Source organism: Natrix helvetica, assembly GCF_964273705.1.
Source record: "Natrix helvetica genome assembly, chromosome: 2".
Lineage (NCBI taxonomy): Eukaryota > Metazoa > Chordata > Lepidosauria > Squamata > Natricidae > Natrix > Natrix helvetica.
In genome coordinates, this window is record NC_138552.1 from 208746665 (window position 1) to 208771207 (window position 24543).

The window sequence follows — 24543 nt, forward strand, 5'->3', positions numbered from 1 at the left end:
GCTCAGTAATTCCACTCATATTATTCACTATCTATATGAAATTTCAGGAGTGATACTTCAGGAGTGAAATAACATTGGTATGGTGGTCAGACAAACCTGGGATTATATGGAGATCTTGACTCTACAAGGTGATAATTTGAGTCTACATAGGTCAAACCAAAATCAGATTGAAGCCCTGAAAAGAGGAGGTACTGCCTATAGGTGATCAAACAGGTTTCATCTTGATCCTTAAATCAGTTCTACACAAGGCTGCCCTAATCTTGAAAGAAAAGATCCTTGCTTTGGGGGCCCTTCTGTACCTGCAGTTACTATTTCAGCAACTGTGTGTTTTTTTCTGAATGAAGACTCCCTAGGAATTATTCATGTTCTCATCACCTCAAGGTTAGATTATTGCAACAGTCTCTACTTGAGGCTACTTTTGAAGATAGCCCAGAAGCTGCAATTGATTCAAAACTCAGTGGCTTGATTAGGAGATTCAGCCATACTGAAATCATTGATTTGAACATGCTTCTGAGTCAATTCAAAGGACTGATTTTTACTTTTAAAGCATTACAGGGCTTGGCACTTACGTTTTAGCAGTCATCTTGACAAGAATGTTTGGTCAACAATCAATTCACCCTATGTATGTGTCCTGAGGAGGACACTCCAGGTCTCCAACTCCTGTAAGTCCAAAGACAACCCCTCCATACCTTACTCCCTGAAGTACAAGGGGTTACAGCTTTACTTGTACTTCATAATGCAGTTAAAACCATCCTGTTTAGATGGACTCTTGGTATGAGCTATGGGACTGGGCTATATTGGTAATTGTTTAGGATCTTGTTTCTTTATGGCTTTATTTTTTAGTTTAGTTTTGTGTACATTACTATCTTGAGCTGTTTTGAAGTAGGCCTATTCACTATATTAATATAAATAAACAAATGGTGCTTGAGAGACAAAAGAGACTGCAGAATTCAGACAGGAATAATGTGTGAAAGAAGCACTTAAAATATCTCTGTACTCAACAGAGAACTTCATGCTCAGGCTGAACTTCACCCTTTTCATGGTGAAAAGTCTGCAGAGTGTCAGAATGGAGTTTATATGCATGTCCTCAATCCCTCTATGCAAAATATGCAATTTCTAGAAATATTTTCCCCCTTATTTATGTGGGCAGTTGCATAGCACATCTCAGAAGCTCAATACACCTTTTCATCACACGGATAAAAACACACACAGCACTGGGAACACACGAAGGTCAAACATTCCTGTCTTGTTAATCATTAATCCAAGTAACTGTGGCTCAAGTTGCCTTTGACAGTGTTTCCATAAAGCTTATTAGAATTTACCCGGGCATAATGCAGACGGTATAACACATGTATCCTATGCATCTTACCAGACAGGACAGTGAAAAGTTAACATTGCCTTTTAGTATTCAGTGTTTTAAAAGATAGCCAGGGAAAAACAACCTGCACCCAGTGATATTATTATTATTTAGTACTTACACAACATTTCAAAGCTGCAGGCTGAACTCAGCAATTTGTGTTATAGACAGCCTTACAACAGTCAACCAGCCATCACTGTATTGCTATTATTTCCACTCTCTCCTCCCAAGGGAATGAAACTAATTTTCCCTTAAGGCCATCCGTGGGTAAGTAGGGATTAACCAGCTAACACTCCAATCCTCTTAAATTTCTCACAGAGGCTCTTAGAAGGTAGGGAGAGTTCTGTGGGCCTGAATTCTGTCTGTCTATCTATCCATCTACCCACCCACACATCAATTATCTTCAAGTTGATTCTTTATCAAATGCCTAGACAGTCCCTTAAATTTTCTTGACAAAATGTTGGAAGTGGTTTGTCATTGCCTTGTATCTTGCCTTAGACACAAAGCCAGCTGGGTGATCTTGGCCCAATCTTAAGAAGAAAGGATTGGGCCAAGGTCACCCAGCTGGCTTTGTGTCTAAAGCAAGAGCAGAAAACACAGACTCATGGTTTGTAGTCTAAGTGCCTTAAGCACTATCTATCTTAATATATCCCCACTTTTTCAATTGTCTAGCAAATGGAATAGAGTGGAATAGAGTTGAAGCTGGGCAAGAGTGGCCTACACAATTTTTGGGCGGAGAAACTGAATAGATACTTTCTTTGAATTTCTCCAAGGGGAGAAGATGCCTTTTTAAAGAGGATAGTAACCCCATCACTGAAAAAATCCAATGGGAAGAACTACAGCTTACTAACTTCCAAGCTAGGGAGACAGGTAACCTACGTTCTGCTGGAGAGGTGACTATACAACAAATAGCAAGACATCAACACAAGCTCTTGACTATTTCATAACTAACTAAATCTAAGAACACTGTTTGTTTGTTTTTAATTCCATTTCTCCAGCTGCAATGACCATTCATAGGGGGGGAAATGCAGAATTTCTCTATGCATATTAGATAAATTTAACCTAAACGATATCAATTATTGAACCACATTCAAAACAGATGAATAGGACATCTTGTTCTCTTGTTCATGAGCAACATTTAATAATACTTCTACCAGAACTGATCTACCATTCACAGAACAAGTCTCCAATTAATTGTGTGGCACCAACCCTAGTGTCTTCTGAGCAGGAGATAAGAACATTTCTGTCTAGAATATTTTTGGGAGCTGGTCTTTCATGCTGACGCAGGGAATGTGAATCACAGAGTGGGTCTGACCTAATAGTAACCATAGATTTAACAGAGTGTTTCTCAATTTCTGAAACTTTGTGGGTGTGTGGACTTCCCGCAAGCTGGCTGAGGGAATTCTAGAAGTTGAAGTCCACATATCTTGAAGATGCAAGGGTTGACAGTCTCTGAGTTAGTATTTCAAGAGAAGAGTCTATATAAAAGGCTCCTTTCTGTTTTAGATTAATGGCAGCTTCTCATCCTCCAATCTTGGACAAAATGTGTTTAATTACACATTCATTCAGAAAAGCAAACCCAGTTCAGACTATAGTTTATGGGAGTACTGGGTATCTTGTCACTTTCTAGTATTTCTAAGAGGAGCATTTTGTGACCGCCCATGCCAACTAGACCAGTTTTTTTCTGAAAATGAGCAAACCGTCAACCCCAACAGCAGCTGTTTTATGAGGGCACCCAGGACAGCTAAAAATAGCTCTCTGCCTCTGAAGTAATACAAAATGAATAAGTTATATACTACACCAGGTTATATCATGGCTTTTTGTTTGTAGCTTAGATTGAGGGTTCAACTCAGCCTCTGTAATACAAAAACCATGGTTTATGGCTTGGGGCACTATGGTTTGTTCAATAAACAAAAGTTAAGCAAATCATGTGTGTGTGTGTGTGTGTGTGTGTATCAGTGGTGGGTTTCCGTTTTTTTACTACTGGTTTGCTCGTGTGTGCGCTCGCACATGATGTTTTTGCGGTGGTTCGGCTCCCACCTCTCCGACCGGAGAGGCAATGTGTGTTGACAGGGGGACAGAGGTCGACCCCGAGGCCACTCACTTGTGGAGTGCCACAGGGGTCGGTCCTCTCGCCTCTCCTGTTCAACACATATGTGAAGCCGCTGGGTGAGATCATCCGTGGTTTTGGGGTTGAGTATCACCTCTACGCTGATGATACTCAGCTGTATATTTCAACCCCAAACCACCCCAACGAGGCTGTCGAAGTGATGTCCCGGTGTTTGGAGGCCGTCGGGGTCTAGATGGGGGACAACAGACTTAAACTCAACCCCTCCAAGACTGAGTGGCTGTGGCTACCTGCACCTCGGTTCAGCCAGCTGATTCCATCGCTGGCCATAGGGGGCGAACAATTGCCCCCTGTGGAACGGGCGCGCAATTTGGGTGTCCTCCTTGATGCCCGGCTGTCAATGGATGACCATGTGGCAGCCGTGGCGAGGGGGGCGTTCCACCAGGTTCGCCTGGTGTGCCAATTGCGCCCCCTACTGGACTGGGATGCCCTACGCACGGTCACTCATGCGCTGGTGATGTCCCGCCTGGATTACTGCAACGCTCTCTACATGGGGCTGCCCTTGGGACGCGCCCGGAGACTGCAGTTAGTTCAGAATGCAGCCGCGCGGGCTGTGATGGGGAGTACGAGGTACTCCCACGTAACACCTCTCCTGCGCGAGCTGCACTGGCTACCTGTGGTTTTCCGGGTGCGTTTCAAGGTGCTGATTACCATCTTTAAAGCGCTCCATGGCACGGGACCTAGTTACTTGCGGGATCGCATCCTCCCACATACATCCCTGCGGCCAATTCGCTCACACAGGGAGGGACTTCTCCTGGTGCCGTCCACTAGGCAATGCCAACGGGCGACACCAAGGAGTAGGGCCTTCTCTGTGATGGGCCCAACCCTCTGGAATGACCTCCCCCCCGACATTAGAACCACTTCTGACCTCCGCTCCTTCCGGCAAAAATTGAAGACCCACCTGTTCCGATTAGCAGGCCTGGCATAATTACAACTGTCCCTCCTGGCAAATGTATTATATCTGGTTATTTTAGGGGTTTTTTAATTTACTGTGTCTATTTTAGGGGTTTAAACTTATATTTATATTAGCTTTGTACAGTTCTTTTAATTGCATTTTAACCTCCTCCATGTCAACTGTACATATTTAACTTTTTTATTGTATTTTGTTATATTCTGTATGGACTGTACACCGCCCCGAGTCCCTTTTGGGAGAGGGTCGGTCTAGAAGCATCAAATATAAATAAATAAATAAATAAATAAATAAATGCACAGAAGCATCCAGGCGGATGGGCGGAGCCTCCTACCACCACCGCCATTACTACTGGTTTGCCCGATCCGGGCCAAACCGGCAGAAACCCACCTCTGATCTATATGCGTATATATGCATATATCTCATGAATTCTGCTTTCCACAGGAGATGGAATGGCATTTCGACTAATTCTGTCTAGTGCATTAAACAAGAAAGATTAAGATAAAGGGCCAAACTGAAGAAGGGACGCTACTTTGTCAAATGTTGATCTCTTTTCACTCTATATCCCCAGAACAGAACAGAACTAGAACAGAAGAATGTCCCTAGATGGATGCCATACATATTATTCAAAGCAAGATTGCATTCAACAATTTGAGTATGACAGGAATATGTTTACTGGTATGACCCTAAACTCCCTTACTCCAACATGGATAGTTGTATTTATTGAAAATTGCCAGGTTAAATATGTTTACTTAGCGTCCTTTAACCCAAATTATCTGCAATTGTACAATTGCAAGGAATAGGATTGATTTAAGTCAATAGTTGCAAGTCTAATGCATATGTTACAGTACAAAAAACATCTCAAAGCTTCCAGTTGATGAAGTGCAAATGATTTTGGTCCTAGACCTCTAAATGCAATTTGCAAAGGGAATCCAAAGCTCTGCCCATTTCAAAAAGAATACACTTAAATGCAAGAAGTGTTACATAATACATGGAATGCAGCCGGTTAAGGGCAAAAGTGTGATGAAAAATTCTTTCCCACCATTCTCACTGGTGAAACAGTATATGCTTTTGGCACTGGCTCACAGGATTGAACAAACACTTTATCCAAATATATTCCTACCGTGAAATAGACTACTCACAAGCGCAACAGCCATTAATGAAAAGGAGGGTGGGGGCATGGAGGAAAGCATGTTATTTTAAATATTTAAAGACAACCCTGTATAATACATATTTTTGCATGAGAGGAAGAGGGGAGAAAGTCATCCGTGAAAGATTTCCCTTTTCGATGAACTTGCTCTATCATATGAGTTGAAAAGCTCCAAACCTTTTCCAGGAAAAGAAAATGATTCTTCCCAATCCTCAAAATACATAATTCCCTATATAAACACCTCCCAGAAAAACCCACTGAGCCCTCTCACGCATTGCTTAGAACATGGAAAGTAACCAGTGGTTGGCTAGTGGGTGGTGGTGGTGGTAATTTAACAACCAGTTCGCCCAGGGTCAGGTTGGCTGTTGTGGGAGGTGTGGCCCACCCACCCCCACATATGGGATGAGCCTCCCACGACGGTCAACCTGACCCTGGATGAACCGGTTGTTAAATTACTACCACCGCCACGCTATCAAAGTGGATCCTGGGTGCTACGCTGTAATGGGGAAACAGGCAACGGAACGGCCAGCACAAGGGAAGGAGGAGCAGTAGGGAGAAGAGAGGGAAAGCGTCCTTCTCCTTCCATTGCGCCAGCCGCTCCATTTCTCCAGCGCAGTGCAGTGCCCAGGATCCACTTTGATTGGGGGGGGGGGATTTAGCAACCGTTTCGCTTGAACTGGTGCAAACTGGCTGAATCCTACCACTGAATGCAACCTCCCACATGCTTTCAACAAGATAGCCCCTTTATAACAGATGAACAAGGTACAACAAACAAGGTATGACCAAATCACAATCCCTATCATTCCTCATCAATAGGCCAGCTGAAAAATGCTGGAGAGGTAATATTTAGTGGCCCATCTGTTAGCCACCCTTGCTATGCGCTCCCTAGAAAAACTCAAGATTTTCCTTGGTCATCATCTTTGATTTGAATGGGAAGCATTCAGGAGGCAATACGTATGAGTTAAAATCAGAATGACTGGACAACTCATGTATAACAACTTCTCCGTCCAGTTAATCCACTTGCAACCATAATACTGGTCTACGTGTAAAATACAAGTACTGATTGCATTGAGAAAGGATTTGGCAAAGTTGCTCAACCTTTCTCAACGCAATCAGTATCTCTCTTTTGACAAATATTATTCAAGCTGAGAAAAATGGAACAGGATGACAAGGTCAACAATGCATCTCAACATTGATTTTATCAACTGACCAGTGCACAGAGGAGATCCACAGCCTCTAAAACAAGCTCTTGGTGGCCAATCCGGGAGACCCCCAGTTCTTCAAGATCCTGGTGGGAAATCTGTAACAGCTGAGCACCATTTATCTTCTCTCGTTCAAACTTTTGGACATACTGCTGAAGACAATCATCCAGACCTACATTAAACAAAAACAAAAACAGCCGATGTAATTGTTTTTCTTTATTGAGTTTTAATTTAAAACCATGCACATTAATTATCTACACAACTCTTACCTGGTTAATATTGCCTAAATAAAACATTCCACGCACCTTTTATGTCAAATTAAAAACACTTTAAAAATGAAAGCAGGAGAGGCAAAAAAAAAAAAAAACCCATGAAAGCAGAGAAACACAGTATTTTTTAGTACAAATGTTATTTTGGAAAAAAAATGCTTACTTGGGATAACCTTGTTGGATAATTCTCTAAGTGACTCATATTCATATAGCCCTGCACCTTTCCTTTGCCTCCATTTTATATCACTGCTACATCTACCTCCATTACTTTCATATACAGGTAGTCTTCAACTTACAACCATCCGTTTAGCGATCGTTCAAAATTACGGCACTGAAAAAAGATGTATTTTTTTCACACAAGCATTACAGCATCCTCATGGCCATGTGATCAAAATCTAAACACTCTGCAAGTGGCATGAATTTATTATGATGGTTGCAGTATCCTGGAGTCATGTGGTCACCTTTTGCGACCTTCTCACAAGCAAAGTCAATGGGGAAGCCAGAGTCATTTAACAACTGTGTTACTAACGTAACACCTGCAGCGATTCATTTAAAATCTGTGGGAAGAAAGGTCACACCATGGGGCACAACTCACTTAACAGCTGTCTTGCTTAGCAATGGAAATTTGGGGCTCAATTGTGGTCATAAACTGAGGTCTACCTGTATTACAATCAAAGTGCACAGATCATGACATGAGGAGTCCTCTTTCTGCTACTAGCTCTAGTGATGTGATACGATGGAAAGTAATGATAGGGACAGAGTAACACTTAATTTCCAATTTCTAAAGTTGGCAAGAAGCAACCTTCATCACCACTGTTATTACAGTCTGAACTTTTATTTTTTTAATACCAACAATACCAAGATAAGAATAGAACATCCAGTTTTTCTGGTCGTCAGCCAGGTGACCACAGCATTCTCACTCGTAAGGAAACTAGAGGGAAGTGAACTTTATGCAGTGATGGGATTTAAGAAAGAAGTGATTTCTGGCATTCTCTTCCCCAAATTAAGTAAGTTATTAAAACAGGAAGATTTCAGTTAAGAGAGCTGAACTGGAATGCTTCTGAATAGTTTTGTAACTCCGTCACTTTAGGTGCCTGTAAAACAGGCAGATTCTACAAATGCATACCTATTTGGTGCTAGAGGTTGCAGGAGGATAGCCCCAAAGACAATAGGATACAAAACCAGAAAGTCATATGGAAAGGATTTGGTCTTTGCACCAGAGCAAAACCATTATTTTTTTTATTCCCCCACTGTGTTCAAAAAGGAGGTTTTTAAAATGATTTTTTTTTTAGCATTTATAGTGCAACGTTCATGGACTTACCGCCACAATGGTTAATTTTTACAGCTAGGGTTGGGAAAACCCTGGAGAAAATCAAAAGCCTTGATGTGTCTTCTACCCATGGAGTAAAGTTCTTCATCCACCCACCCATCCATCCACCCAGCTAACCGGCCCAGGATGGCGAACCAATGGCACATGTGCCACAGGTGGCACGTAAAGCCATATTTGCCGGCACGGCAGCCCACATGGCAGCTGATTTTCAGCCTTCTGGAGGGCCAGGAGAGGCCTGGGAAGGGCTAAAACTCCTCCTCCTGGGGGGAAGGGGGTGTCGCACACATGCACAGGTGGGTGGAACACGCACACACACATTTTGGCACGCCTGTAGGAAAAAATTAGCCATCACTGTAATAGGCCATGCCAATCATTGATGCAGTCTTTGGTTTTGTTTTTAAGCAAATATAAACTGATTCTACACACATGTGTGTACGCAACACACAAATACACACATACAAATCTTACCTAAAATTATCTATAAAGAACATAGGTTGAACACAGGGTTGGCAACCATTGCCATCCAATTTATTACTTCCGCTCTGGAGGGCACAAGGTCAAATTGTGTGAACTCTGAATAGTTACATAAAACTCCGGGTTAGTTATCAGTCTTTAAAAGTGCAGGAGTTTGTGCCTTATTTCATTTAGCACCCTACAGATAACGAAGAAATGGGATAAAATGAAACTCTGGAATGCCAAAGAAAACAATGCAACTGTTATTAATCCATTAGTTCAATGTGCTAAAAGCTTCTTTGTCTGGATAAAATTCTTTTCCAGGGGAACAATCAGATAATCAAAATAGGCCACCTAACAAAGAATCTTTCAACAGTTTAGTTCAGCAAAAACCTAGTATCTAACTTTAATTCTTAGGCAAGTTATACAATATACTTATGTGGGAGTTACAAAAATCCAGAGCTCTGTCTTTCAGTACAGTATAAGCACTGAATATAAACTAGGGCACAGCATCCTCAAACAGGTGAGTATGGAAGAAATAATATCTCATCCAAGTACTAAGTAAAGGGGATGTACCAGCCTAGCTGTTTTTATTAAAATACAGCACATTGTAAAATGTTGCTTTACAAAAGAACTGCAAAAACCACCTTTCTCTCTCAGAGCTTGATCAAAAATACGACAAAATGAAAATGTTTTGCATATGTAAATAACCACTTCTTGGATATTTTAAGGAAAACTACATTCCTCACTTCTCCACCCTACCCCACTCCCCCACCCACCCCAAAAAACCACTTTCCCAGCCCTACACAAAATTCCACCTTTACACTGTAGCTGAATTAACAACATTAGCACACAATTGCTTCCAGGCCTATACAAACAAAAAACAAAAAACCCAACCTCACTAAACTAGATTAAATCATCATGTTCCATATAAACAAACACCAAAACAGGAAAGGGAGAAAATGACCATTGGCTTACCTGAAGGGTCCTTTTCTGTACACCGCGGGAGAGTCCAAGCAATGGGTTAATTCAGTCTGCTTGCCCTTAGGACTGAGGAACTATTTTTCCTTTAGCCACACCTCCTCCTGGTGTGCTCAATCCCCCAGAATTCTTAGAAGGAGTCAGTTCGTGCGGACGGAGCGAAGCGTCCAAGATGATGTACTGTTGGCACGAAGAACCCGAATCCCGGCCCTGAGAGCCAGGGTGGGTTGGACTCTCCCGCGGTGTACAGAAAAGGACCCTTCAGGTAAGCCAATGGTCATTTTCCTGTACACCGCTTGGAGAGTCCAAGCAATGGGACATACCCAAGTTATTGTCCATCTGGGCGGGCAGAAGAAGGCTCCCGGGATTCGGTCTCTGACACAACCGCCTGGAGCACACGCCTGCCGAAGGACGCCTCAGCCGAGGCGAAAATGTCCAATTTATAGTGTCGCACAAATGGAGAAGGAGAGGACCACGTAGCAGCCCTGCAGATGTCCAGGATCGAGGCCTGGGTGGCCCAGGCCGCGGAGGTAGCAGCACTTCGTGTGGAGTGTGCAGTGATGCCGCGCGGAACGGCCTTGGATTGACTTTCATAGGCAGTCACAATGCAGGCACGAAGCCACCTGCCAATCGTGGAGGAAGAGACCTTCTTCCCTAGGGAACCAGGCTGGAAGGAGAGGAAAAGAGCCTCTGACTTCCTGAATTCCGCAGTACGAGCGATGTAGACCTTCAGGGCCCTCCTGACATCAAGATTGTGCCAGGATCGCTCTCTGGGATGCGACGGATGAGGACAAAAATTTGGCAACACAATGTCTTGCGCTCTATGGAACCATGAGTTTACTTTGGGGGTAAAGGTCGGGTCCAGCCTCAAAATGACCCTGTCAGGGTGGATGACGCACAGATCCTGGCGAACAGAAAGAGCCGCCAGCTCCGAAATCCGGCGAGCTGACGTGATGGCAATCAAGAAGGCCGTCTTCAGCGTCAGGAATCGAAGAGAAGTAGTGCGTAGAGGCTCGAATGGAGGGCCAGAGAGGGCCCGCAGGACCACGGACAGCTGCCAAGTGGGGTAGCGATGAACGGTGGGAGGGCGAAGGTTAGAGGCGCCCTTGAGGAAAAGGCGCACCTTCGGGATTTTGCTGAGAGGCAAAAGGTGGTCGCCCGACCAGACGGTGGACAAGGCCGCCACTTGGCGTCGAAGGGTGTTCGGGGCCAGGCCTTTGTTGAGCCCCGCTTGAAGGAAGTCAAGTACTCTGGAAACAGGCGCGGTCGTCGGCTCGATGAGCAGCTCCTCACACCACTTGGCGAAGGCGGCCCAGGACGCATCATAAATCCTGGTGGTTGAAGGGCGTCTCGCCGCCTGAATGGTGTTCACTACCTCCTCCGACAGGCCTTGGCCTTTTAGTTGGTCCCCCTCAAGTGCCAGACGGCCAACTGGAGCCACTGGGGCTCTGGATGAATCACGGCCCCCTGGCTGAGGGAGATCTGGTCCGGAGGGATGCGCCACGGAGGAGACACCGACAGGTGGACAAGGTCGGCGAACCACGACCTGCGGGGCCAATGCGGGGCCACGAGGAGGACCTCCGCTCCCTCTGCGATGACTTTGGAGATGAATTGAGGAAGGAGAGGCAGGGGAGGGAAGGCATACAGTAGCTCGCGGGGCCACTTGCAACGCAGTGCATCTGTCCCCTCCGCCCCCGGGGTGAAGAACCGGGAGTAGAAGCGGTCGAGCTGCTTGTTGTCCCTGGACGCAAACAGGTCTACGGCCGGAGTCCCGAATCTGTCGGACATCTGGTGGAACAGGCGAGGGTCCAGTTTCCACTCCGCAGGATCTATGGTTGTCCTGCTCAACCAGTCTGCCTGTGTGTTGTCCACTCCGGAGATATGGTCGGAGCGGAGGGATTCCAGATGGCGCTCCGCCCAGCGGCCCAGGGACTCCGCCTCTCTCATCAGTGCTCTGGATCTGGTGCCGCCCTGGCGGTTGATGTGGGCCTTGGTGGCCACATTGTCCGTCATCAGAAGCACATATTGATGATGGATGGACCGGCTGAAATGGCGCAGGGCCAGGCGAGCAGCTCTCAGTTCCAGCAGATTGATGCTGTAGCTGGTTTCCACTTGGGACCACTTGCCCTGGACAACCAGGGAACCCATGTGGGCTCCCCAGCCGGAGAGGCTGGCGTCTGTGGTGATGATAAACCTCTCGGGCTCCTTGAATAGGTGGCCCTTGAGGATGGCTGGAGACACCCACCAGCGGAGAGACCTCTTCACGTCCGGCGTAACTCGAATCGGCCTGGTAGAGTTGCTCCTGGATGCCCTCTGGTGCGGCAGCAACAGCCACTGAAGAGCCCTGGAATGCAGGCGGGCCCACGGCACGATGGAAATGCAGGAGATCATTTTTCCCAGCAGCTGCGACAGAAGGACCACTGGAGCCTGCCTCAAGCTCATCACCTTGTGGGTCATGGACCTTAGACCGTCCAACCTGTCTTGGGAGAGGAAAACCCTGCACAAGTTGGTATCTATCACCGCCCCCAGGTGTACAAGTCTGTTTGTTGGAGTGAGATGGCTCTTCTCTACGTTTAGGGTGAAGCCGTGATTCCTGAGGGATCTCATAGTGGTTTGGAGATCCCGCAGGGCCTGCTGTCTGGACGACGACTGGATAAGGATGTCGTCCAGGTAGCACTGGAGCCTTATGGGCCTGCGTCTTAGCTGGGCCGCCACTACCGCCAGCACTTTGGTAAACGTCCGAGGGGCGGACGAAAGGCCGAATGAGAGAGCTTTGTACTGGAAGTGGCGACCTGCATAATAGAAGCGCAGGAACTTCCTGTGCTGAGGACGGATGGGAATGTGGAGGTATGCCTCTTTGAGATCTATAGATGTGAGTAGATCTCCCTGTCGAATTCCCGCCAGAATGGTCTGCAGTGACTGCATCTTGAACCTCCGGTAGGCGATGTGCCTGTTGAGGTTTTTGAGGTCCAAGATGGCTCTCCACCCCCCTGAGTTCTTTGGCACCAGGAAGAGGATGGAGTAAAACCCCCTCCCCTCTTCGCCCTGGGGAACTGGTTCCACAGCCCTGATGTCTAGGAGATGTCTGACTTCCTGGTCCATACGCTCCCTCTTTTGGGGGCAGGACGGGACTGGGCACCGGATGAAGGTCCGGGGGGGGAGGGACAGGAACTCCAGAGAGAGGCCTTCCCTGACTATCTGCAGAACCCAAGCATCCTCGGTGGTCTGGGCCCAATGGGAGGAAAACAGCTGGAGGCGACCCCCGATGGGCGCCGAGCCCGGGCAGTCACTTTGACTTACGGAACGGCCTGTTGGAGGCCCCACCGCGGTTATACTTGCGGAAGCCGAACTGCTGCCTGCCTCTGTCCCGAAAGGGCGCCCTGTCCTGGGATCTGTCGCCCTGCTGACCGAAGGACCTATTGGAGGGAGAGAAGGAAGAGGCAGAGGTGGAAGGCTCGGAGGCACGAAAGGACTGCCTCCTAGAATAGGGAGCGGTCTTACGTTCCTGCTTCTTGTTTAGAGAAGGGAGGATCTTCCTCTTGTCCTTGGACTCGATGAGGAGAGGATCCAGGGACTCGCCAAATAATTTGGACCCCTTAAAGGGGGCGGAAGCCAGTTTCCACTTGTTTTTCTGGTCCGCTTGCCAATGTCGGAGCCAGATCAGCCGGCGAGAAGTGATATTAGAGCCGAGTGCCCTGGAGGCAAATTTAGTGGCATTAAGGGATGCGTCAGCGGCATATTGGGAGGCCGCGATTATTTTAGACACGTCCTGGTGGAGGCGGACGTCTCCCGCCGGGAGCTTGGTTAGGAGCTCGCGCAGCCAGATCACAGAAGCCCTATTGAAAAAGGAGGCGGATGAAGAGGCCCTGATGGCCCAGGCAGCCGCCAGGTGGGTTTTGTGGCACGCCTTTTCCGCCTTCTTGTCCTCCGCCTTAAGGCCTTCCAGAAGGTCGGCCGGCAGGGAGGAGTTGGAGGTGAGCGCAGCGATGGGCGGGTCGACAGTGGGAAGGGCCAGAAGGTCCTCCAGCACTGGCTCCATAGTATAAAGCTTCCTATCTACCCCACTGGGAGATGACTGCGTGGCTGGTTGAGCCCACTGGCGCTGGATTAGGTCGAGAAACAGCCCCGGGACCGGAACCAGCTCTTGTTGGGGTGCTGGGACATCAAACATGACCGCATTGGGATTAGCCGGAGTGGCATCCGCCGCCGGCGCGGCCGGTTTGGGCTTGATCCCCACCCTGGTGGCAGCCTTGACCTTGTGAAGGACAGATTTGAAAAGGCTGGGCTTGAACAGACCCGCAAAGGCGGGCGCTTCAGGGGGAAGGTCCTCGTCGTCCGAGAGACCTAGCACCTCCGGGTCAGGGTCCTCAATGGCAGAGGCCTCGCTGACCACCGAGGATTCCAGGGAAGGATGGCGAGCACGCTTGCTTGGAGGGGGAACTACCTGATCGGGTTTGGGACCCCTAGGGGCCACTGCAGTGGGACTCTTAAATTTCATGGCCTCCGTGATGCCCTTGGCAATGGCACGGGCCATTAATTCCTGCATGCGGGGAGATAACTCCTCAGAGTCAGAATCAGGATCCAAGCCCTCCTCTAGGGGGGGTGAAGCCCCCTGCATATCATCTATGCTAGCATCCCCAGGGAGAGGAGCCTGCTCACAGGCCCAAGAGGGTGCCGGGGAGGCCGGCTCTACAAATGACCTATTTGGGGATAGGTCCTGGGACTCCACCTCCTCGGCGAGGACCATCTGGAGATCCTCCCGGGAAGGAGGGATTCCTGAGAGGGACTGCTCCCTGTCTGCCTGGCGTCTGGCCTTCTCAAACTGCTTGTCAAGGGCCCACTGGCGCCTTTCAGCATCTTTGGCCTCAGCCACAGAAGGGGTTCTGGAACGCTGTTTCCCAGAGCTACCCCCACCACTCTTGCCCGCACCCCCACTCCCCGATGAGGAGGAACCCTTGCTAGGGGCCTGCGAGAGGCTCGGCCTAGTATCTTGGGAATCGGGGGGACTGGGCAGGTCCATAGGCATGACCACACAAGATGGAGCAAGGCTATGATAAGGCAGAAGGAGAGAGAGAGACTGGTTGCTGCAAGGGGAAACAAAACGAAGGGATTCGTTAAAATTGCCATATGCACAGTAATTGAATCAATACGTATGAAATTATCCCATGCTTAATACCAGTCGGAGGCCCAGGGGTAGGATTGGGGCCTGCACCGAGGTGCAAGGCTCCGCAGGAGAAGCAGGGAGGAGAATGACTATAAAAAAGCTTTGGCCTGCGCTTACTTAGGCCTCCTCCCTGAGCCGGTATGATGACCGTTGGAATGGCACAGGAACCAGCGCCGCTCGCAAAAATAGACAAAAGGCGAAGGTGGCGATCCTAGCCCGAGAAACCCTTGCTAGGCCCTGCCACCTCCAGCGGTCTCCTGATAACGAGGCTGATGCAAAATGGCGGCCATGGCTGGGCGCGCTTATTTTCACGCCTAAAATGGCCGCCGCAACAGCGTGGGGCTAAGGGAGAGCGAGGAGCGAACGCGCCTTGAATGGCGACGATCGCCCACTCCTCCCTGCGGCAGAGGTCCTCTAGCAGGCCGGGGACGAAAAATACTTCGTTTAAAACAACAAACGGGGGGCCTGGGGACGTAGGAGCCTCGCCGCTGCAGCCGCGCCGTTTTAAACGACAAGCGGCAGGCCTCCGAAGCCGTCCCATGAGGATCGGCTGAGGGGCACCCCCCACCACCTTCCAGCTTACCTCCTGGCCTTCAAATGCAATTTCTGCTGGAGAGAAGCGCAGCAATGAAGAGAGAAACGTCTCACAAGGTTGGGGAATGTTAGGAAATAGAAATAAAACGCAAATAGAGAGTCCAAGCCAAAAAAAGGATTAATTTAGCTCAGAGCTCTAACTAATTACGTCCAAACGGGCTGACTGAGGAAGAATTCTGGGGGATTGAGCACACCAGGAGGAGGTGTGGCTTAAGGAAAAATAGTTCCTCAGTCCTAAGGGCAAGCAGACTGAATTAACCCATTGCTTGGACTCTCCAAGCGGTGTACAGGAAAAATCTATGTTTGATCACTCATTTTTAAAGTAAACCTTGTTGCGGGAATAATTTACATTAACACTAATTCAGATGTGTGTTTGAGGAGGCTGTTAACACAGAAAGAATTGCTTTTGCTTCTAATGTCAGGGTACTTTTGAGAAAACTGAATGGATCTCTGCAAAGAGATCTAAATTGAGATGTTCGGAATCCATATGCACATCAAAATCTTGCCTCCTATAATACAGCTGCAATCATATAAACTGGCAGTTCCTTCAAGTAGAGCCTAGTGCTTGATAATTTAATGGATACCTCCTTGCAATTTGCTTTACAATTATGAGGAATGTGTTTGTTAAAGCTTACGTCTAGTAAAGACTATTCCCAGATTAATTGCATTCCCAGGAAGTTCCTACCATAAGAAAAGAGAAGAAATGTTGAATGTACCATAGAGTTCTTGGCAACAAGATGACAACAGGTTTTGGCTGTTGACTTAGGGATGTTCTTCAACATCCCAGGATAAGTTAGACACTTGATATTTTGGAGAGGTGTAGCAACTATGCTTTAGCCCGATATGACGCCAATCGTGGGTTCCGGATCCCGTTGCAACCAGTACAGTGCAGCGGGGCTGGGCATCTACCACGTGAACGTACGCAGCACGTGCATGCATACTTACTGCCCGAGATGCCTTGATGACGCTCCAGCTGCTCGGCGGAGCATCGCACAGGCACTGTATGTTCCGCGCGCATAAGCCCCGAAAGCCTCAAATACCGGTAAGGAGCATGGGCGGGCCCTCTGTAGCACCGTACCAGAACGGTGGTGTACCGGTCGTAACCCACCATTGTATGACGCCATTTAGTTTTTCAAGGTCAGCCAAAGCTAGTTATATGTTAATTTATTACATTTATTATGCCACCCAACCTCAATGACCGGGGGTACCTCACAATAACAACAAAAAGATAAAGTAAAATGAATAAAAGATAGAAGACAGAAGATAAAAGATGGTAAATGAGATGGATGGATGCAATGAAGGAATGGGCTTCACTCTCCTTCACTAAAGGCCTGGATGAAACAAGAGTAGAGGGCATTTGGATCCCTAATTCCAGAAGCCAGATGCTACTACAGAGAAGGTGCATTTCCAGGGTCCCACTAGATTACATTGTTTAATGGAAGAAATATAAAAGACAGCAACGGTGCAGGATCTAATTGGTCAGGCAGATGTTATGGGACACAGGTGGTAAACAGGCTCTATTCCACATAGATTTTATAGGTAATAACCAGTCCCTTGAAATAACTTGGCAACCAGGGTAGCTCATGAAGCAAGATGCTGCATCAGTATTGCCAATGCATTCTAGTCCAGTTGAAGTTTCTGAGTGATTTTCAGGAGCAGGCCAACTACATTGCAATATATTCGGATAAATACTTGTGTACGGGTCACTTTGCAGCTTGAGGAGATAGTGATCTGGAAACATGACTAGATAAAATATAGATAGATATATACAGATAGAGAAGATAGATAGATAGATAGATAGATAGATAGATAGATAGATAGATAGATAGAGAGAGAGAGAGAGAGAGAGAGAGAGAGAGAGAGAGAGAGAGAGAGACTGACTGACTGACTGACTGACTGACTGACTCATGTTTCTAGACTACCATCTCCTCAAGCTGCAAAGAGACTTGGTTATCTGAAGGGTCGCCTGATTTAGGAGAAGGCACAATAACTCCAAATGGAATTGCACAAATGTCTCCCTGTCCATAGTGGACACCTGTTCTTCAAACAGGAGAAATTAAAAATGATGTACGGTTAATATTTATAGCGAAGTCTGTAGCTTACTCCTTCTTGCAGGACGAATGTGCATGCATTCAAGACCATGCCAACATATATTGAATCACACTTTTTTTGCTCATCATTTTTACGTCATTGTTGTGATGGACCAGTGCAAATATAGGATTGATAAAACAACAGGGGTTTTAAACACTGTGCTGAGTCAGGAACCTTTGCTAATCATGATTTATTTCATTGGCTGAGTCCATAAATGATACTAAGCCAAAGATTATGGCTTTCAAAGCATAGCTTGTTATGTCTGAATGACACAGTTGAAAGCACAGGGTAACCCAAATGGAATTCTAACTTCTGAGTAATTTCTATGACTGAACCAGACTACACTAACATAACAGATTTAAAGGAACAGGACATGAAACCACTGCTGATCCAGTGTGCTAGTTCCCTCAATGAGTAACAGCTGAAAATGTCATCTGAGCTTTCTCACCAACAAAACTGGAAGAGACTTGTAGCAGCAGACTAATTTTAAAAGAGAGAAGGCTGATGTTTCATAAATTCTAGCAGTCTCCATGTGCAACTCCCTTCATTGAAGGAAAACTATCATTCAACAATGCCAGATTAGCTAGGTCACGTACATTATATTGTCAAATGACTGGGGAAAAAACTTCCCATTTGATTATTCCAAAGCAGAAAAAAATGAGTTTTCTAAATCAACAATTTACACAGAGGCAAACTGGTTGTTGTTACCAATATTATAGCTATTAGAATGTGTAAGTACTTTGCAGCTGAAACAGGCATTAGTCTTACTTTTGACTAAGCAGCGAGGAGCTTCATGTACATATATTTATTTGAAACCCAATGAGGTTATTTAAAATTTTGACAAATACCCCCCCACACCTTAAAGCAGGACTGAGACATATTCTTCAAAAAGACCTAACTATACATCACATCTAGGAATAAACAAAAGAGGAAATACAGGTAGTCGTCAACTTATGACCGCAATTGAGGCCAAAATGTATGTTGCTAAGTGAGAAATTTGTTGAGTGACTTTTACCCCATTTTCTGACTTTCTTTGCCACATTTGTTAAGTGAACCACTGCAGTTGTTAAATTAGTACCACAGTTGTTAAGTGAACTTGGTTTCCCCATTGATTTTGCTTGTCAGAAGTTTGCAAAAGGGGATCACATGACCCCCCCCCAGGACCCTGCAACTGTCATGAATATTAAACAGATGCCAATCATCCAAATTTTGATCATCTGACCATGGGGAATGATGCAATGATCATAAGTGCGAAAAATTGTCACAGGGCATTTTTACTCAGTGCCGTTGTAATTTTGAATAGTCATAGCCATCCAGATGTTACTATAACTCCTACTATTCCTTATCATAATAAGACATTTATAATACAACAATAATTGATGTCAATATTAAGGCTGCTGGAAGATGTAATTCAGCACCATTTGTAGGATGCAGGTTCCACATACCTGCAATGTAAGAGTCGAGGTGGCGCAGTGGTTAGAGTGCAGTACTGCCAGGCTACTGCTGACTGCTAGCTGCAGTTCAGCAGTTCAAATCTCACTGGTTCAAGGTTGACTCAGCCTTCCATCCGGCCAAGGTGGGTAAAATGAGCACCCAAGTGCTATTGCTATGTGATCCCACAGTAACAGGTGGCAGAAATGGGATCTGTTTGTAATTTTGACTCCTGGTTTACTTAATAAAATGAACTTTGGAAGTACATGTCTGTAGCAACTGTAAGATTAGGAACAGTTCACCAACTTTCCATATTTGACCAACACGTAATCTTTCAGCATGGCACACGAGCTGGAGTTGAACAAACAAAATGGAAACAAAAGCACATTCACAATTTTTTTTGCAGACACCTGGTATTTCAAGTTTCAACAAAATCATATACAAAGGCTGTTGGCTTGCAACTATCAGATGCAGTATCAACTGAACTAAAGAAACACCTGCCCAGAGAAGCAAGTCTGGGCAGTGTTTGTGCCACCACAAAACCATCTGGATGGGTATTGCTGAAATAGGACACCCATTTAAAGCTAAAAGTTGCCTTGTCAGAATAAGATCCCAAACTGGTAGCCTGCATTCTTTCAGGATTTCTTGAAAAAGGAGACCAGCCAAATTGGGAGGAAATATTTCAAATTCCTCATTATGTATCATTCAGGAGAAAATGTGGTTTAATTTTACCTCTTGGATTTTGTAGTGAAAAGAAAGATATTCGCTGAAATAATAGAAGTACAAGAAGAATCTGAAGACTCAATAAAATCATTCAAAGCAAATATAAAACTAAGGTAAAACTAAGCCGTAACTTACAAACCACAATGGCTCAACGGTACAACACAACACACTAAACCCAACCTGGCAGAAACCTCACTATGCAACATTACTGCTCATACACGGTGGTTTGCAAAGAACCACGTTACGATTTCAGTACATTAGAATTAAATGCTTGAGTGAACAGCCACATTGGCACTAACCTACAAAGAAAGAGCATTCCTCTACTCAGTGCCACATAATGTAGCACTCTCAATGGGCGGTAAAAGAGTCTCTCCTTGACAAATTGTAATAGCACTTAGCAATAGCACTTAGACTTGTATACCGCTTCACAGTGCTTTTACAGCCCTCTCTAAGCGATTTACAGTCTCAGCACGTTGTCCCCAACAAACTGGGTCCTCATTTTACCCACAGGGGAAGGATGGAAGGCTAAGTCAACCTTGAGCCTGGTGAGATTTGAACGGCCAAACTGCAGGCAGCCGGCAGTCAGCAGAAGTAGCCTGCAGTACTGCACTCTAACCATTGTGCCACCGCATAATACATGTAGAGTCCTCCTTTAGTGACCACAACTGGTACTGGTAACTCAGTTATTAAGGAAAGTGGTCATTAAATGAAACTGCAACAACGCTTCCAATCTTACTTCAGCTTCTTTGGTTTACGGACCTGCAAAAGTGTTAAATGTGGACATTGGTCACAAAGCTATTTTTTCATCACTGTTATAACTGCAAACAGTCATTGTCCAAGGCAGTTGCTAAGCAAGCACTGCCTGTATATGGGTAGGTGGAGAGGCTTCTCTCAAATATTCCAACTCTTAGTTGTTTTAAAGTAAAAATTTGAGACTTGGTCCTTATAGCCAGACACAGACTTCAGAGGATAATTAGAACTGCAGAAAAAACAATTAGTGCCAACCTGCCTTCCATTGAGGACCTGTATACTGCATGAGTCAAAAAGAGGGCCGTGAAAATATTTACAGACCCCTCGCATCCTGAACATAAATAGTTTCAACTCCTACCCTCAAAACGACGCTATAGAGCACTGCACACAAGACAACTAGACACAGTAACAGTTTTTTTCCCAAACGCCATCACACTGCTAAACAAGTAATTCCCTCAACACCGTCAAACTATTCACTAAGGCTGCATTACTATTAGTCTTCTTACCGTTCCTATCACCGATCTCCCACTTATGACTGCATGACTGTAACTTTGTTGCTTGTATACTTATGATTTATATTGACATTGATTGTTTCCTGATTGCTTATTTGTACCCTATGGCTATCATTAAGTGCTGTACCTTATGATTCTTGATGAATGTATCTTTTCTTTATATGTACACTGAGAGGTTATGCACCAAAGACAAATTCCTTGTATGTCCAATCACAGTTGGCCAATAAAGAATCCTGTCCTATCCTATCCTATCCTGTTAAGCCAGTTAAAACTTAGACTCACATATCAGGCTAAGCCATAATGTTGTTTGATTTTGACTGGATGTATTAGGAGAACCCATAGCCAATTATGACTTATTTAAGAATCCATGGCTTAGACTGTTTTGACAACTTCAAGGCTTCCATCCAGACCATTAAATTGTTTGTTGCACAATCCAGCTCTTATAAAGCCTTACTTATTATCTTGATACTGGCTTTCTATTCTAAACAGTGATACAAATAGTCCTCGACGTATAACCACAATTGAGCCCCAAGTTTCTGTTGCTAAGCGAGACAGTTGTTAAGTGTGTTTTGCCCCATTTTACATGAATCCCTGCAGTTATTAAGTTAGTCACACAGTTGTTAAGTGAATCTGGCTTCCCCATTGACTTTACTTATCAGCAGGCTGCGAAAGGTGACCCCAGGACACTGCAACCGTCATAAATATGAGTCAGTTGCCAAGCATCTAGATTTTGATCATATGACCATGGGAACACTTGACAGTTGTAAGTGTGAAAAATAGTCATACGTGACTTTTTCCAGTGCTATTGTAACTTTGAATGGTCACTAAATGGACTGTTGTAAGTTGAGGATTACCTGTACTTTCATCAAGTAGCTTCACTTGTATATTAAAGAACAAGGAAAAAAGGTTAGAATCTCGTAGTAATGCCCTACTCAACTGCTGTAGAGCCAAGCTCCAGTGAAGTATCTTTAGAACTGACTCTGTACATAAGGCCTCTCATCCCTAAACTCCATTCAACCCGTCATTTTTAATTGGCAAGCAAATTTAAATGTTCTAGAAAAAGAAAATGCAACTTTGTCCTGCTGGTATCAATTCAATGTTTGCACACCAGCAGGATTTCGGGAACCTCCCTCCTTCAAATCAGACCAACACTCCTAATGCTTGTTCAGTGTTTGAAAGCTACTCCACTATATTTTTGTTTATAAATATTAATGTGGTTTGAGTTATTACTCAGCCAGGGTGACTAAAGAGGAAGTTAAGTATTTAAAAAAAAAAAACAGAGCATCCCCACCTCTTCTGCTTACATTACCACCATTTGTCCCACAAAATAAACCAATCCCGCCCAGTCTGAAATGTGGAAACCCATATTCAATATTTAGATTCTAGGAGATTTAGATCTATTATACTTTGGACTGGTCTATGGGTCAAGAATCTGGAAATTCTGCATACAGAAACAGCAAAGTAAATATACTCAAATGTCCACACTGCACTTTTTCAGTGTACATTTCTATAACCATATGTTTTTTTGTTTAAATCCAAATACAGAAGTACAAACAGATTAATCCATGAAGGCTTATGTCATCTTTTTTTTTAATGCCCTATTTTAACACGCTATAAGGTACTTTGTGGCTCATTTTTGCTGCAACAGGATAAAAAAAAGATAATCTCTTTGAAAATTAAGGGGGGGTAAAAATAGAAACAAGGCTTCTTTGATGTGGAATGCAACATTTAGGAAATAATCCCAAGTAATTTAATCTTGTTTTGTTGAAAACTGTTTTAAGGAACTACAAGATTTTGAAAAAAGATTTAAAAAACCAAACAGTCAGTCACTCTTTTTAAACACTTTGTTTATTTCCTGAGTTGCCTACGAAACATTTCAATTTCACTAGTGCCATCCAGGAAGACCAGGTTCAACCTTTCCAACTAGACTTTTATTTATAGAATTCCAAGCAAGCATCTGTTAAGTCAACAAATGTTCTATGTTTCAACTGGTCAAGCCCAAGTTTATTTTAATGTTTAACAGCAACAGCAGAGATTTGTTTATCGTATTACAAACTGCTATTTGTCCTTCGCTCATATGAGAGTTAGGTATCACCAAACATATCCTGCTTAGAGTTGAGCGATCACACCCTATCTTTCAAGATACATATTATGTGGCCTGCCATGGAGAGTGGATGTTACAAGACTTGTTTATGAATCGCAAGGACTCCTTTGGCTGAACTCTAATAATGAATAGGTTGCCACTTATTCCCATAACGAAATCAGGAAACTATGTTGCAATGTTACTTGACATGAGGAAACACCTGGGTTGGTGTGGGATATCTCCTCCTGTAGCGTGACACAGCTTGGAAGATTGCAACAGAGAACGTGTTCAGATCGCCATAATGTCTGCCTTCCCAATTTGATTGTGATTGCAGATTATGCATATATGTATGAGTGCCCACAGAAACTGTGGTAATGCCGATAAACAAGTCAGAAGAGCGCCATAGGAAGTGCACATTTGCATGTAATGATTTTGAAATCAAAGAAGAAGAAAAACAATGCAAAATAGATGCACTTAGTCTGTGAATAACACCTGTCTCTAGCACCTTAAAGCAAAATTCCAACTTTTTCCAGGGGTCTTTCAAGGTGATTTAGAGACACTCTGCAGCCCTTCATGGTCCAAAGCTCCTTTTGGAGATGAAACCCACAGAATTCACTAGTGCACGCAATCTTTGACTGACAATCATTCATTTACTGACCATTCGAAGTTACAACGGCACTGAAAAAAAAGGGACTTATGATCGATTTTCATACTTATGACCCTGTGGTCACATGATGAAAATTCAGGATACTTGGCTACTGACTCATACTTATGACGGTTGACGTGTCCCAGGATCATGTGATCACAATTTCTAATATTCCCAGTTGGCTTCAACAAGCAAAGTCAATGGGGGGGAGCCCGATTCGTTTAACGACTGCATGATTCACTTAAGAACTGTGGCAAAAAGGTGATATAGTACATGACTCACTTAACAGCTGTCTTGCTTAGCAACATAACGCCTGGGCTCAATTGTGGTATATAAGCCAAGAACTACCCATAATGAACATTTCCAAGCTCTGAATCCTTCAATATTACCATTTCACCATCATGCTAAAACCAAAATGTATATGTGTCCATTAAATTCATCCTCAGCCAGAAATTACAATTCTGTCTTAGTGTGACATATAGTGAAAGATATAGGCAAGGCCACAAATCATAGTTCCATCAATCATAGTTGAAAGGGATGCTTAGTGCAATATTTCATCCCACTCAATGTAGTTTTTCTAACTTACAATAGACATATAACTTTCAATCAATTTCAACCCCATTCTTATTTCCTGCAAAAAGAATTTACTGGATGAACTATACTTTGTATTTAACAGAACATGGTCTGTTAAATTGCTCACTGAAGCAATTTAAGCACTTGCAGTTATGCAAGCTCCATTAATGCAAGCATAAATCATTAGGTTCTCAAG

The 24543-nt window shown here is 44.8% G+C and overlaps 1 protein-coding gene across 1 annotated transcript in view; it reads right to left on the reverse strand.

Annotated features, from left to right (window-relative positions):
- Positions 1-24543, reverse strand: part of CNKSR3 (CNKSR family member 3) — a 101217-nt gene that overhangs the window by 38036 nt on the left and 38638 nt on the right. Inside the window, exon 2 of the mRNA XM_081941090.1 lies at positions 6756-6919. Within this exon, the coding sequence (XP_081797216.1) occupies positions 6756-6919 (164 nt within the window). The remainder of the gene's footprint in view (positions 1-6755; positions 6920-24543) is intronic.